At 39.3% G+C, this 17,085-nt stretch overlaps 1 protein-coding gene across 1 annotated transcript in view; it reads right to left on the bottom strand.

The window, feature by feature from the left end:
* NID1 (nidogen 1) overlaps positions 1–17,080 on the bottom strand; it is a gene marked incomplete at its 5' end in the record, with an annotated part of 43,147 nt that extends 26,067 nt beyond the window's left edge. The window contains 9 exons of the mRNA XM_031058758.1: positions 784–927; positions 1,868–2,113; positions 3,913–4,113; positions 5,237–5,488; positions 6,719–6,868; positions 7,764–8,191; positions 8,831–9,060; positions 10,164–10,463; positions 16,931–17,080. Coding sequence (XP_030914618.1) covers positions 784–927; positions 1,868–2,113; positions 3,913–4,113; positions 5,237–5,488; positions 6,719–6,868; positions 7,764–8,191; positions 8,831–9,060; positions 10,164–10,463; positions 16,931–17,080 — 2,101 coding nt within the window. The remainder of the gene's footprint in view (positions 1–783; positions 928–1,867; positions 2,114–3,912; positions 4,114–5,236; positions 5,489–6,718; positions 6,869–7,763; positions 8,192–8,830; positions 9,061–10,163; positions 10,464–16,930) is intronic.
* Positions 17,081–17,085: the final 5 nt, after the last annotated feature.

Raw genomic sequence — 17,085 nt, 5'->3', positions numbered from 1 at the left:
AGAAGCAATAATAACTACTGGGGAGCGTGAACTCTAGGAAAGCCTTCCCCTTTCATTATCCATAGACATCTCCAATCCACTGCTGCCCAACTCACAGCATCAGGGGACTGGAAGGGACAGAGTGATGCTGTCATTTTCATTAGCAAGTTGATTAAAGGGCTGGAGTGGAAGGAGAGTTGTCCTTTGGGTTTTAAAAGCCCCCAGAACTTTTTTAGGTAATAGGGATGACACAGTTCATTAACAGACACTTTCATTTCTTGAAAACACATATTAGTGCTTTGATTTGATTGCAAAGCAAAAACCAAATACACTAGGAATACAGAGTAGAATGAACTGGGAAATATTTCTGTTCTTTTGGAACAGAAATGGATTTTCAAAGTAGATTGTGAAAAAGATGATTTCAATGAATTGCACATATCTGTGCCCTGTCTGCATGTGCATTTCCTATTTCTCATCTCCCTTGAGAACTTTTAACCTAGTTGACTCATTTTAACCAGAACTTGCATTACAGTAAAGTTCTCACAACTAAGTTTCCACATATTTTATAAAAAGATGAACTGGGTGGGAAAGATGCTTTGCAAGATAGGAAAACACTCTTCAAGACAGTCAAACCTGCCTACTTTGATTATTGAGATACACAGCCCAGCAACCCTCTAACCTTAAAATCAGCCTCTTAGGGCAGTTCATTTTGCTGGAATGGCTAGTCCTGAAGGTCAATATACCCCAAGGAAAATAAATTCTACATTAGCTTTCATTTTGCAATGTATTGAAGTGTGTTGATACCATAACAAACGTTTCCATCTCCACGGAAGCCAATCGAACATTCGCAGAAGAAACGATTCCCAGTTCCTGGACGGCACACGGCGTTGGTGTCACAGTTATGAGTGCCAGTGTAGCAAGGATTCCGGTTAATATCAGCAGAACCATCTGGCAAGAGAGACCATATTTAGCCTTGATGACTCTGTCCAAGTAATAGCACCAAGCTAAGGCCAGGAAGGAGGTTGCTCATAACATACATTAAACATGGAAACACATTTTTTGCATCAGGAAGAAAGGGCCTTGCAGGTGATATCTTAGACAGACATGTATTTAATAGCATCTGTATTCCTTGTTACTTGTACAGAGGACTACTGAGTTTAAAAAGAGCCACAAAAACCTCTCTAAAGAATAAGACAGAAAGAAAATTCATTTTCCAGTCACTGACACAAGACTCAAAACATGATTCCTAACAGCTTGGTTTATTCATTTAATTAGCAGAACTTTATTTTGTAACAAACAAAAGTGAGCACAGCCTGGTTTTATACTCATCTGATGTGCATTTTCAAATTGTCTCTTTGCTTTCTTTCTAATATTAGTGGAAGCTTGGTCAGCTCATCTAAAAAAATACCTTTCAAAAGCAGCCTACAATTCAAAGATAAAATGCTATGTTTCAAGATAAATTATAGAAACTCATCCATGGTAAATCTCATTCCCCTCTTCTTCTCTCTTCTCTAACAGTGTCCCCCCAAAAAAAATTAATAGAGGAACTACAAATTAGGTAAAGATAAACAACACAGTCCATGCATCTGAGTGTGAATAGATTCAAGGTGGCGTATTGGGAGTATTTCAAGGAATTAGACATAAACCCCAGTGAATTTCAACAACACAGCATCACTTAAATACTCTTTCTCAAGTAAAAATACAAATTTTCAACAATCCCATTTCCCTTCTTCACTGGTGGATCAGGACTGCTGCTAAATAATGAAATTAATTCATGTAACTCATTAACACCCATCTAGGGCAGGCTAAAAAAAAAAAAAAGATGATTGCTCTTAATTGCTTACAAAAGAGAAAAAGCAAAACCTGTGTACCTATATAAAGTACGTACCACTGATGGGGCCGATGGAATTGCTCATGGCGTATCGCAGGATCTGCTCGTCCCTGTTGTACAGGACAAACACACTGTCCACTGAGAGCTGCTGAGTGGCAGGAGCAGAATGGGGGGAGTCATCGTGGACGCATTCATCAAAGGAGATGGTCTGGCGCCACTGATAGGCACTCGTGTAGGTGGCAGCCACTCCATCCCTTTCTGGCTCTGTCACCGTGTACTCCCTCGAGGACGATGAAGTGATCACTGCAACATGACAGCAAACACGCTGATCAGAGCTGAGACCAAAAGCACCCTGTCAAATTCTATCTGTATACTTGGGATGCAGTCTGTGTAGTGCGAATGGGAATTTCAAAGGCTAGAAGCTGTGAAAGGGGATGTATTTCCATGCAAAGGAACAAGCACTGGAGTATACTTACTGTGTTCTCAGGGATCATAGTTTTTAGAAATGAGTAATTTGATTTATTTTGACATATTTTAAAAATTTAACTTTATTTTATGGATTTCCAAGTAATTAAAGGAAAATTTAACTCAGCAAACTCAGAGATTCCTTCAGGTTCCTTATCTCCAAGCTAAGGACAGTCATATCACCAGCCTAAACTACACCCACTTTTTAGTTCATTCTAGACTACTAGCCTTGGATTTTAACAGAGCCCTGAAGAAGCTGCATGTCTGAGAGTTCCTGCATGCTTCGCAACAGTTTTCTACACAGGGAAAAATTCTGAACAAAACTCTTCAAAAAGATCTGGGCTTGTGGATCTTCCCACTGTAGGAAAGGTCCTCAGAACACCAGTATTCTTTATTTGGACACCAGAACACACCTATATCAATCCACTTGCAGCAGCTGGCTAAAGCCGGATTTCTGCCAAGTCCATTAGATACGCCATAGGACAGCAGATCTGCAGCTGTTTGAGTCCTGGTAAATCAAATCCAGCCTGAAGGACACCTCCTTCCAGCCTCCGATTTTACCTCCATGGGAACAGCATTTCTGCCAAGTAGACAACTGTTCTGAAGAGCAGACACTGTCCAAACTCTCAAGTTGTTCAGTACAAAGCAGAAGCTTCCTGCTGCTTCCACTTCCTCTTCCTCCCAGTCCAAAACAACGGGCAAAGCACAAGCAGGTTCATCACTGGCTACTAAATTCAGACATTAGTGAAAACAAGGCAGTGATGATGTAACCACACCATTTTCTAGCTCTAGCAACCAAAAGTGCACCCTTGGAGAAAAGTGCAGTATCTCCAGAATTCATGTGCACGTGGGTGCACCACAGGCTACTTCATCTGTAGTATTCATCTTTTTGATGGCTGGCTGGCCAGCAGGAACACTCCAACCTCACTTCTCCACTTTCTGTATTGAAACACCCATCATTTTATCCAGGAAGAGGAAAGCAAGATAATTAAGCAAAACAAGACTGTCCTGTAAATAGTGAATGAAGAATGGTTCTCTTAGGAAACTGAGGATCTGTGATAAAGGAATTGAGAGAGAGGAGTACTGAAGAGACAATGCAAGAAACAGATAAGGGAATTAAGAGGTAATTTCCAATTGGTTGTTAAAATTCAGTTCAAATAATACTGATAAATGCTTGCAGAGCCATTGTAATGAAGTTCACACAAGACACAGTGGTAAACAATGGGTTTAGTCTCATCAAAGATCACGGCTCACTTAATTTCATTACCACAAAAAGCTATATGCCAGTACAGGGCTAAAGGGCTGCAGGCTTACAAAGAAAACCTTTACCCCTTGTACACTGCCATCAACAGCATAAAAAAAGTCAACAACAAGGGAAATCAAGAGTGTTTTGCAAACAACAGTTCAGAGAAAGTTAAATCTGTATTTTTTTAAATGAAAATATTAGAAATATTTGCATTGTCCCACTCAAAATCCACCTTCTTTTGAAAGCTTTTCCTAAGGGATAAAATGCAACTTTCTAAAAGTCAAAGGGTCCTAAATACACTTGTTAAAAAGGTAATAAAGTAATGTTTTTCAGATTGTCTTAGTGCATGAAGCAGAGACTTTCTCATCATTTCCTTCTTATGGAACCTTACCAGAACTAGAAGTGTGGTAGAGTTCAGTGTAGGGCTCTATATGGACTGATGCCCCAGATGGGATCTCAGGTATTCTGCCCTCCATTTCTGTGCTGATGGTGAGGTGACCATGCTCATCAATGCCACTAAACTTCTGCTTTACAACCAGCTTCTCATTGTTGCCAAGAAAAGTTACTTCTGTTTGCCGTGTAAACTCACCACCTAAAGAAAGATAATTAGTTTAACACTAAACTTAATAGAGGTTTCCAATTCCTTCCATTCCAAATAAATAAAGAGATAAAATATAAAATATAAATTACTATTGTCTGTAAGTTTTGATGCAGCACAATTGCTAAGGTCTTGTGTTTCTAATGAAATAACTTTCAGAGGCATACTGATAATATACTTGGATACTGCAAGCAAATTTTTTTAAGCACTGCACATGATAAATCATAAATCCCGGCCCTGAGGCAGTGGGGTTTTAATAAAATTAAAAAGAAGTTCTGACTAAGCTAATAGCAGTAGGCCTTATCCTACCATTTAAAAGGACATTTTAGAGAAAATTTCCATTAGGAATACACAGAGTTAAAAAAAATCAAAATCCAGTACATCTGTTTCCAAATCAAAACCAAGTGGAATGTATGTTGTAAATTCCAGAACAAGCTTCAAACATATCAAATCCAAGAAAATCCCAAACCAAAAAGTTTTGTTCAACTAAATTCATATTACAAGTCTGTAAAGGATCAAATTTTCAAAAGAAACACATGTTCTGCTAGAACAGATTGAATCTACAGCTTGAATGCACAGCAGCACAACCAACCAGATTTGGCCTTAATCTCTTATGGAAAGCTCCAATTGTGAGCAGGGGTTTCCCTCAAACTAGCTAACAGAGCCATTTGCATGTCATGCAGCAGCTGTTTCTGTAAAGTGCCTCAGACCCTCAGGAGGTCAGGTTACCATTTCTCTTTTGCTCTGTTGGTACAATCAGAGATTTAACAAGTTAAATCTCTCGAAGATGTAGGAGAAGCTTTTTATATTAACTATGTACACTCTAGTAACAACTCCCCCAAAAGATCTTTTTAATAATCTTTTTCTTGAAGAGAAACTGGCCCAGCCAATCTTCTCTCTAACACACATAGTTGTTGTACACTGGCAGTAAATTAAAAGGTTCATTGTCTATATATTGCAAACAACAAAAATGGTGAGAAACTTGATTACAAAAAAAACCATTTTGCAGCTCAGAATAGATGTGTGTTTTCACCCTATATTGATGCTAAATACAGATTTTTTTCTATCAAGACAGAGGAAAGCATAGCAATTTTGAACATTTTAATTTAGAAGTTACCAGTAATGCTGAATCCATTTTTATATCCTTGCTGTTCCACAGCAAACATCCATCCTATGATACCTCCAATAGAGGCAAGAGGTAGTAAAGAATACCCCAAAGTCTCTGGGATTGTGCTGATAGCAGTGTAGGCACGCCCTTGGTTCATCACAACATAGGAGTGGAGATCAGTGTTCTCAAACACAACTGGGACGGGGTTGTTTCCTACAAAGATTCTTCCTCTGACCTTGCCGTTGACTCTCTGAGGAGAACCTGGCAAATCAATACAACACATCAGAACCAAATAACAGCATTCTCATACTCTCCAAGGAACATGTCCAGAGTGTTTGCAATGTTCAGTGCTTAGTGTTGAAATAAGTGGCAAACAAATACTCAGAGTTCAGACAAGAAATTGCCACGTGCTCACTTGCTTATGCACACACACAAGTGTGTTGTCTTATGCGGATGATTAAACGGTCAAATTTGCCTGAAGAGATGCTCTTTATCCTCATGGAAAGTTCTGTCTGCAAAGATATACTGTAACGGTGTTATGAAGTTATCTGACAGTAAGTGGCAGACAAACTTAAGATCACACTTCATATCTGAATGCAAATTTGTTTATTCCCTATTAAGAAACTAATGCCATTAGGCATTAGAATAATTTACCTGTTATTCTAATCTATTACATTTCTTGGCTCTGAACTATTGGCCATTTTGAAGACTGCCAGTGTTATACAGAAGTAGCTATTTTGGATTGCTAATTTTCTCCTGTTTATAATTTCCTACATGGAAGTTTTAATTTCATTATTATCCGATCCTTCTTTTCTTTCTATGGAAAATCCAGTTTTATGAACTGAAAGCTAAGTATTAGGTTTTGCTTTCCTGGTTTATCAAACACAGTCTTGCAGTAAACTATTTGAGTTGTTGAAATGCATCTGTGCTCTGAGCCTAATCACTACAAGGATTACAAGTGTATACATAAGAAATTCCTTTATGGATTTTACACAGGAACAAAGATTAAATGGGTATTCAACAGAAATCCGGCAGATCACCCTTTAGTAAAGCAGCTTAAGAATCAAAGAGGAGCCATGCTCTTTGGTTCAACGATCAAAGTTAATTTGTTCATCACTTTGAACTGTCCATTTCTAGAGTGAGGACCATATCAGATTATAATATGCTGGAACTTCATGACTAATTCTAGGAAATACCACTGGATGTTATGTTTTCTTTCAAATTATGTCAGTTACAGAAGAAGTTTATTTTTTCTAGAAAGTCACATTAAAATGCATAAAGCCTATAACTGACCACTCAAAATAATTTGCTTCACTCAAAATACCATTTTAAAAAGTAGAGCTCACTGATTCAAATGTCTTTCACTATATCCCAGTGATAAGTCTTTCAAAAAGCTTTTATCAGGTCTTTTCTGGAATTGAATACAGGTCACCTCATTCAAGAGCTCCATATGCAATTGTTGCTTATGTATCTAAACTTCAAACCAGTTACCTTCTGCTACACACTGTCTGCCATTTCCTTTGTAGCCAGCAATACAACTGCAACAAAACCCGTTGGGATAATCCTTGCAAATAGCATGAACAGAGCACTGGTGACGGTTGTTAGCACAGGTCTCTTGGACATCTGTGTGGTAGCGAAACACTGTGGAAAATAAGACCAGACATTTATATTTCATGCAATTACTGTAGTATTCACGTATCACTGGACTAGTTTAAAAGTATCTCTGGGCTCACTTGATCAGACTTTCATTTTCTCTTTAAGGAAAGCAAATTATTGCAATTGATATTGGTTAACCTTGCAATATGCAGACAACTTCCTACTATTTTGTAGTAAACCTCAGGGCTTCAGCTGTTGAATTATTTAGTTAGAAAACTGTTTAATTCTGACTTCAGCAGATCTAAACACAAATCAGTTAAAATTCCTGTCAAAGCTAAACACGTAATTTTAATTTGTCCTTATTTCTGATTCAAAACAAAAAAAGGGGATTTTTTAACTTTAGAACAAAACATATCAGTATAGTACCCAGGACCATGCAGCAACTGATGCACCCTATAATCCCAACTGTCTTACCCTGTTATTTAACGAAGATAGCAATTCTCACACCTGCTTCAACAAAAAACCAACATCTGGGCAGTCAGTCACACTACTCTTAAATTTCTAGAAACACTTTATTAGAAGTTAGACTTGCTAGTTCTGCCCTTCTAAGACTTGAGGCCATGAAACCCTAGCCAAAAAAAATTTACAACAGCTTCTATTCCCAAGCTTTATTAAATCATCTGTATTCAGTAACACATCTGAGAAAGGTCTGTGAGCTTGACTAGGGAACTAGTTTACTAGACTGGCAAAAACTGCATCTGAGGTGACATCTGAATTAACCATCTCAATAAATAACACAAACTTATGATGTGCGTCCAGATTTTCAGATATTGAGCTAAAGCAAAGGAAACATTGTTTCTTTGGTAATTCAATTTCTTTCACATATCTTTTTTGCAGCCTGTCCAGGTTAGAAGAAGCTAAACTGTACAAAAGATCTTACCTATTCCAGTTTCATCAAATTCTTCCACATCTATGACTTGAGGTGGCTGTGGGGGAAACTGCTGGATCCGAAAGTGGCGAGGTGGAGCTTTTGCTGTTGGGAAATTTTGAGGACTGTAAAAAGACTCGGTTGAAGGTGTTCCTGTTACATCTTGGTATGAAGTCAGAAAGTCTTCTGCAGCTAGCTGAGGAACACTGTATGTGACAAGATGCTGATCCTCTTCAGTGCTGTCTGTGCTACTTGTGATATACTGCTGTGTTATTTCAGTGGAACCATAGTCAGACATAAAGGGCTTAGAAGTCATCTCCTGGTCTTCTTCATTGGGCTCTACGCTCTCCAAAATATTGCTGATTTTGGCAGGCACGATACTGTCAGATGAGCTACCAATCTCAAACACCCAGACGCCCTGCTTCCCAGCATTGCTGCTTCTGTCAAAGAGAAACAGGCCAAATAAAGCAAGCTGTGTGGTATTTCTAGCCTACACACAATGTTATCCTTCACTGCAAAGTGTCAGGACAAAACTGTCTAATGATCTTACCTACATTACATACTTACCTACAGGTACAGTTTATTCAGCTGTGAAACACCCCTGACAGTTTGGGTAACTTTTTTTTTTCTCCTCACCCAGAACTTTGTTGAGAATTTCTAATTTTCTTGTCTCCAAAGAAGACAAGAACAGAAGGAGATTTTAGGGCCACAAAGATATTGCTACCACTTACTAAAACTTTCTAGCTCATTCCCTTTCCTGCTAGTTCACTCTTTCTTCCAAAAACACAAACTCACAAAAACAACCTGCCCAGGATAGATTATGGAGAGTTGAAGTCTAAGTGCTACTACTTATAGAAGAACTAAGTATACTGGAATTCCTACCAGTAACAATGGGAATATGGACTTTAAACAAATTCCACCAAAGTCCTCAAGGGGGTGGATATTTATCAGCGGCAGATCTTGTGACTTCCCATGCAATGGCTAATAGGATCTTATTAGTTCTCATTTATTCATGCTACAATTAAGAAAACCATGGAACTCTGATGTTTTCTTGAGTTTAAACAAAGAAAAAAGCATACTTGTACAGGTTTCTAATGCTGTCTTCATCTTCAGCAATGACATTGTAGGATCCTGACTTTTCCCAAAAGTAGTAGTTTGTAGAGGCTTGACTAAAGCCAACCATAGCAGGAATATTTTCATCGTCGTTCTTGGAGTACGTGCTATAGAACTGCAAGCTATCTTCTGGATAAAGGAAAATAGCATAGGAACTGGAATCAGAGGAGGCTAAGACAGCCTGGAATGTGTTTCTCTGTGGAAAAAAAAATTAACACACCTTTACTCACATCAAAATAATTAAGAAAAAGTTTTTTTTTTCTTTTTAAATGCAAAATTAAAATAAGAATTTTCATTAAAAAGAAAAAGTTATCAAAAGTAAATTAAATCTGCAGGAAATAGTCAGATAGGCTGCCCAAAGCATAACAATTTCAAGTTCTGTAGTGCTATAGGATGCTATTTCATTTCCTTAAAATAACAGAAGTGATGTGCTAGACTAAATAAAAAAATCTGTAACCAGAATGTTTGAAGTTCAAGTTTCATGTTGCTCAAGTCATTTCCCACAGGAACACTCCTGCCTGCTGCAGGAACCACTGGGACAGCACCTCAGACATCAGCTGTTCATTGCTATCAGGGTGCAATATTGTTACTATAAACACAATGCTTGTGCCAAGTTCAGCAAAAGAAATTGGATGTTGGCATAAAAAAAATGTGCTAAGTAATGTTCTCATCAACTTTGATAGCTATAATACAAACTTTATAATCAACTTTTATAATGGTATACAAAGTTACATATCCTTGCAGGATAGTACCTGCATGGTTTAAAAAGGGGAAAATTATTTGTCAATAATAATGAAAATAACCTTTAGCTGTTTCTTAACCTAATACTAACTACAAAACATGAGCTTTTGCTAAATGCAATATCATCTGTTCAAAATGGGCTTAAGTTCCTACTAGTCCATATAGTTATCTGATTTTACATAGTTTGATGTCAAAATTACTTAAGAGTCCTCTGAAAAATGCAAGCCAGCAGGATTACATTTCACAGTAGGAGGTCAGGATATTCTGGTTCAGTTATTATCACATCACATTTAACATTCAAAGTAAGAGTCATTAGGAAACAACTAAATCAGCTATGTAGTTCCAAGCACTATCTTTTGAGTTAATAAAACATTATCTCAAGTAAAAGCTGAGGAAACTCCTACTTGGCTGCAGCCTTTTCGACAATAATATACATTCTTAGGTCTGCAGAATTCATTTAAACACACAGAACTTCAAGCCTTCAAAGCAAAAGGTTACAGCATTACACTTTAGCTGAGCATGTGTCCAATATGACTTAAAGCTCTGATTAACATTCACCTTTTCTTCCAAAGCATGATCTTCTCCTGGTGCCTGGAAAGGAGCCACAAGCTTCCAGGTAACAACAACAACACTGCTGGGATCAAAAGCAGTCTCAGGAAAACCTCTTTTGATATAGTCTGATGCAAGTTGCAAGACATCTGAGGATGAATCTTCTCTGTAGTACACATTTCCACGTCCATCTGTTGTGTCCAGGTCAGCCATAAAAGGAGCAATAGCCCCAAAACTCACTGGGAATCGACCAAGGTATTTTTCTTCACTTGAGGGTTCATTCACTGCAATAATCCCATTAGTGGTAATCTAACAAAAAGATGAAAATTATAACACAAATACTGTTCATACAACTGTCTCCCACACATGTGCTCCAGATCACATTATTTTAATCTTAATTCCAACAGAAATTGAATCAAAAGTCAGTTTTGTATTTAAAAAGTAACTGTGTTTTTTTAAGCTTGTGTGTTTTTTATCCCATGTCAGGAGTCCTGAGATTTCAGATGCCCAAAATCAGAGGTCAACTGTACAGATGGAACAGCCTTTTTTTCCTAGATAAAGATTTTAGCTATTTAAATTTCAGACACCTATTGTCTCTTCTAATAGGGACACACATAACCCTCCCACCAACGCCTCAGAAGCTGATAGAATTTCTGAGCAAAGAACTAATTCACACTTAGATGCCAACCCAAAAAACCTGGTCCACGCTTACATGTTGCAATAGCCTGGGTGAAGGTCTTTTGGGAAGACATACAGATTTCTCTTTGCCTGGCCAGGACTACTTTAGTATTCACTTCACTACCACCCTCCTAGGAATTTCTCGGGCTACTGTGCAAGGATTACAAGCTGCTGCTCCCTCTGAAGACATGCTGTGAGCACAGAGCACAGCTCTTATACCAGAGGCTATAGAGCCTAAGAGACGGAATTTCCACAGCAGATACAGGCCACACTATAAATTCCTTTACAGCTGAGTGCCCTGACACAGTCTGATAGGAAAATGGGTCTACTACTTGAAGGGGGTTGGGGGAAGGAATTTACATATGTAAGTGAAACTCTTGGTCTGCAAATGCATAGGTACTGGCTCAGGGAGATGCAACCCATCATTGAGATGAGGATCCATAGTCAGCCACCTCTGACTAAAACTGAGATAAATAGATACACACATAGGTGCTAGGGCACATCTAAGTGCAACAGCCAAACTCCACTGGCAAACCAGAGCTGGCTCTCACACACACAAGCAGTGAGCAAGACTGCAGGTGTCAGGCCTTGAGGGTCTGCACAAAGTGCTCACACACAGCTTTTTGTGCCTGGCCCTTCCACCAGCTGTGTTTGGCACTGACTAAGCTACATACAAATCCACCTCCAAGTCTTGGACTACCTGCTAACAGGACACATCTGGCTACCTGCAGGCAGCCAGGTGCTCACTCTAGAGGTGCTGCCACATACACAAGGGACTCAAAATGGGACAGAGGTGCCAGAACTGTCATTATAAGCTATGAAATTAAAACTGCAATCTCCCACAGATTTATCTCACTCAAAGGGATTCTTGTAAGTCCAAGAAGAACAAACTGTTGCTGGATCCTTTTACACAGTCAAGATACTGTCAACATGATTAAATCTTTACAAATGCCTAGAAGTGGGTCAGAATGGCTGCTGACTCAAACTCCAAGGCCACCTAGCCCAATAGCCTGCCAGCTTAGAGATTCAGCAAAAGAAGAGGACATGCATATACCTCTCCAGTGTGCCTCCAACTGCATCTACCTCCAGGCATTCCCTGTGGTTTGACTGTTTTTCCTCAGCAGATGTCCTTCTCATATTTGTTGAGCCTTCACTTAACACATACAAACTATGCACCCAAAAAATCCCTTAGAAAGGAACTCCACGAATTTGTGACTCAGGTCTCTCCTACTTTTGTTTGTTTTCAGTCTTGCTTCCACCTTCATTTGATGGCTTTAATTTTTGTATTGGGACATAGAAAAATCCTACCCAGTCTCTCCCACTATGTAATTTCTCCTCCAGAATGACGACCCCCAGCCTACTCATGCACTCCCTGTTTAAGAGCTGTTCTCTGTCTTTGATCGCTCTTATTGTCTCCACATATTTCTTCACCCTTTTCCACTCAAATTTGTAAACAAGGAGGCCAGTGGGAGCCCACACATATTCTTCACAGAGAAACTGTTGTCTGTCCAAGCCCCTCAAGGATGCTGGCTACTAATGCCTTGGCAACATCTTTGAAATATGGACCACCACTGCTGCTACACACAGTAAATCAGAAAAAAGCACAGTATGATCATGATACAGAGCACTCCTCCATACACAAGAAACACTTATACCTTGAACTCTCCTTTGGCTATCCAGACGGTCAGAGCATGTCACAGGCCAGTGGTCAGTCATCTTGGTGTAGAACTGGATAATGCTTATCACAAACCATTAGCTAAGCTTGGCAAACAGTTCCCACAGTATATCAGAATTTATTTTAAAAGTGGCTCAACATATGCTGACTGTATTTTCTGCAGATTTACAATTTAATTTGTAGCTAGAGTGTAAAATACTAAAAAAGTTAAGATCATGTAAAAAAATAGGTGAGTTGGCTTTATGCATGAACAGTATATCTAAGGTGTATAAGCAGTAAATAATCTGTGCAAACATGTTGGGAAAGCAGGTCATGTAAGAAAGGGAGAGAAGAAGCTGAATAGTGTGAAAATTTTTATATTACTTATTCGTGACTTGACAGTGGCCACGGACCCTAAGGTGAGGTATGGATCTGAGGAATAAAGAACTAAAAAGACAGCGTAGGTTACCTAATTACAGACCCTACAACTGGAGTTGGATAAATATAAGAAATCTAGTCCAGAAAAGTTCACAGAACTCCTACAACATCTGTACACACTAGAAAAGGCCTCATATTCCTGTAAAGCAAAGCTAAAACATGACCTGAAAATAAAAACCCACCAATTATACTACACCACTGGAAGACAGGATGGAGAGTGGTGGACATTGCAGTCTGTTTGTTAAGAACTTTTAGCAAAGGGATGCACTCCCTCTTTAAAGTCATAAATTTAGTGGAAGTTAAAAGTTTTCCTTCTGCTTTCTTACATTTTTTTGTAGACAAACAGCCCGACCCTCTCCTAAATCCTCTTGTGAGAGATTACTGGAGTTTGAGGTATTTTAAACAAATTCCATGCTGTTCATCAGATCTGGTGTGTGTAGATTTTGCAGCTTCATGATCCCCCATTTATGGCAGGGATTAAAAGAGCGTTAAGAGAAAATACAATCAGGAATAGTTAATACTGCAGAATAAAGAAGAAGCCAGAAGAAATGGCCCTCCTCTTTTCACCTCTTAGTGACATGCGTCTAGCTATACCTTTCCTATTTGCTACAAAATTTAATGTAAAAAGTAAATTTATTAAGGAGATGCAAACCTTATTTTTTAAAGGAAGTTTTTAAGTGAGACAGTTCAGCTTTAAGGGTATGTTTCTATAACCCAGAAAACATTTGCAAGCCATCACATGAAAATAAATAAACAAGCTGCTCAATTTGTGCAGTGATTTTTAATGCAAAAAAAGAAACTCATGAACAATGAAAAAAAATGTTTTTAGCTTTCAGATTCAAAACACATTTATATTGACAAAGACAGTGAATACTCCTTTAACTTCACCCTGCTTCTTTCAAGGTCACAAACATAGGTTTAAGTGCGAATCCCAAAATAAAGAGAAGTAATTTGGGGTAAGTACTGGGTTTCATCAAAGCATCATTCCTGTCAGAAGGGAAAGGGGGGAAAAGAGGCCTCAGGTGGGCGTTGTCTAAAGACAAGCTTTAGAGTAGTCTTTCCTTTTAGGGTATAACACTATTTAAATTGACAGGAACTAACATAGATGTATTTTTAGCATGTTAAACTTCTGGATTACACACATAGTTAACATACATTTGTGGTTTGTAGCAGAACCAATAACGCACACACACAGTTATAGGTCCACCTTGAAAACCAAGTGAGAAGAAGAATTCAAAGTAAGGACTATTTCTGTTAAAAGAAAAATTGCATCTCCGTATGCACAACAAAAAATTAAAGTTTCTAACAAATGAGGCACTTTTTCCCTGTTCAATGACTAGGCATTTTATGGACTTGAATATTCTTGCATAAAAATGTTTAGAAAATTTGAATTTATTTTTATACTGAAGTGATAGTTGACTTAAAGCAACAAATCTTTCCAATACAAACATGATCAACTATTAATTTAAGGAGTTACTAAAAGTAAGGATATAGAAAATTGAACCAAGCTTGCATTAGAAGTTTCTCAATTCTTTTCTAAATGGATGTAACCCCTAATCCTTCAATTTTTCCACACCAGTGAGTTTTAGTGTAAACTGAAAAAGCCTTAATAGAAGTGTGCTATTAAAACAAATGGAATAGTACGGGTTAGTGATAGAGCTCAACGCTATAAATCTTACAAACAAAAGCACCGTATTGAAGATTACAATATGTGAAAGTCTGTTTCCACTTATATGAAATACAAGTGCCCACTTCTGTCTGTGAGAGAAGCTTTTGTTGCCAGGGATTTTATGACAACTCGGTACTAAACAATCACTTCACAGAATGCCTTGCCTTTCTATTTATGTGTGCAGCTAACTTAAATAACCCAGCTTCTCAACTGTTAAAAAAGATAGAAAGAGAATCCACATAAAATTTCTACACAAAATTATGTGCACTAAATGTAAATCATATCAGCTTGATAATATTTACTACCAACTAGCAATACATTGGATACTCCAGCCAAGCAAGACCATAGAGCTTCATAAATACACATTGAAAATATACAATAAACACGTGTATTGTGAAAATACATTAAAAACTGCTCAGTACATTTCCTTAACAGGTATGCTTCTCCTCTCCCTACCCCCATGAAGTTTGTACTGTGCTTCTGTTCTGCAATACTTGCACAAAGTTCAGTGCAAGAAAAAGCCTCTGCATAGTGTATAGACTGATACTGAACTGCCATTCATTAAAACTGCCCATTCTTAGTACTGAGAGATGCTGGCAGAGCCCTGGAAGCGATTTGGAAATAGACACTACATGAGTATTCTTTCAGGCAAAAACTAATTACAACTGTTCCTGTTTGAGGGCGGGGCAAGTAACAGGGTCATTAAACTAAACAAACCTAGACTGGTAAGTCAATTTACTGCTCTTTGAAAACTCTGTGGCTTACCTGACATGCTACTTGTTATCTCTGCTTCTCTGTGGCTGAATATACAGTCCACTATGTTTCAAGAATATTTTTGTTCTTTTAAAAGGGTGTTTTTTACTTGGTTTGACTAATCAGTGACCAAATTAGAGTACAGAAGGCAAGACAATGAACTAAGGGTCAAACTGAAGTCTGAACTCCACCTAATACTTTATCTCAGTCAGCTTCAGTGAACAACACCTGTTTTCCACACAAGCATAACCCAAATGCCTCAAAATGCCTTTTAGATTTCAGATCTGATGTCAGGATTTATCTAAGTAGTGGCAGTATGGACAATGAAAAGGAGTGTAACTTAAGTGTCAGCACTAATACACCTCAGTGTAGCATAAACAAGTTATATCTTGAGTGAGTACCCTTGAAACAGACTCAAGTGCATAGGAACTACATCAAATTTTGAATGACTGCAATCACATGGAGCTCTAGTTTCCCAAGTGTCTCCATGTAGGTTAATCCACTGAGTTGCCTCTTAGACCCATGACACTAAACCACACTGCTTTATCTGGCCAGGGAGGTGAGATGACATTTACCAGATTAATACACTAAATACATTATGCCTTCCCTACCAAAACCTTTCTAAACATGCTACTCAGCATGTTCAATTGCTAGCCTAGATGGGGCAAGAGGCAATGATACAGTGCGCAGTACCCTTGCAGTGTTCTGAAGACATGCTGCCATTTTAAACTGCTCTCCTTATGGCTGCTTTTAAAAAGCTCTGCCCCAGACAATCTGTTTTCAATCCCACCTTCAAATACTGAACACCCTCGATCAGCTATACACATGCACACAGCACTCTGGGATGCAGATTCAGCTGCGAGACACGCACACAAAGGCTGAGATGTGCTTGCAGCCCAAAGCCTGCAATTACTATGGATATGGACTTCCTCCTCTTTGATCACCCTTAGTGTCTCCACGTTTCTTCAACCTTTTCCACTCTATAAATTTGTAAACAAGGAGGCCACACATATTCTTCACAGAGAAATTATGGCCCGTGCAAGACCATCGAGGGTGCTTGAAGACACTCAAAGCAACGAATACCTGAGAGCACCCAAGACACTGAGGAACAGAAAGGTCTCCCAGTGCTTAGAGGTGCAAGTCTTCAACAGGTTAGGCTGCTGGTTAGACACTCCATTTCAGTTTTGTGACTCTGGCATGCTGAAACACACAAAGCAGACCACAACGAGGATGCTTCTGAGCTGAACACTGTATGACTGCAGAAAACGCCTGGGGATGGCATTCACTCCGGCTAATCGATTGCATTTGCTTTGCACTTCTATCATCTGTTGCATTGTCTCCCAGCGGAGGCTGTGCATCTCGAAGACTCTGCCCCGACCATAGTGTGAGAAGGGAATTAACACGGCCCCGATACCTGACCGAACACAACTGGAACAATTAAGCTCTTTGGACCGACCTCTGACCTCGGCACTCACGTAACCACACAGAACCCGCAAGCACCGCCGCACACCCGCCCAAAGCTCCTCGAGGAGTCCCCAGGAGCGGTTCCGACCCGCGGGCAGCCAGAGGGGGCCCCACACTCACATAGAGGGAGCGCACAGTCGCGCCGTAGAAGCGCAGCGCCGTGCTCAGCTCCAGCGCCGCCGAGTGCACATCGTCCCCGGGCTCCAGCGCGGCATCGCCGCGATCCTCGCCGTGGGGCAGCAGCTCCAGCGGCTCTGCGGGGCGGCGCAGGGCGA

This window comes from Geospiza fortis, unplaced genomic scaffold (assembly GCF_000277835.1).
Source record: "Geospiza fortis unplaced genomic scaffold, GeoFor_1.0 scaffold381, whole genome shotgun sequence".
In the NCBI taxonomy this organism is placed as follows: domain Eukaryota; kingdom Metazoa; phylum Chordata; class Aves; order Passeriformes; family Thraupidae; genus Geospiza; species Geospiza fortis.
This window is presented reverse-complemented; position numbering and strand designations above follow the sequence as displayed.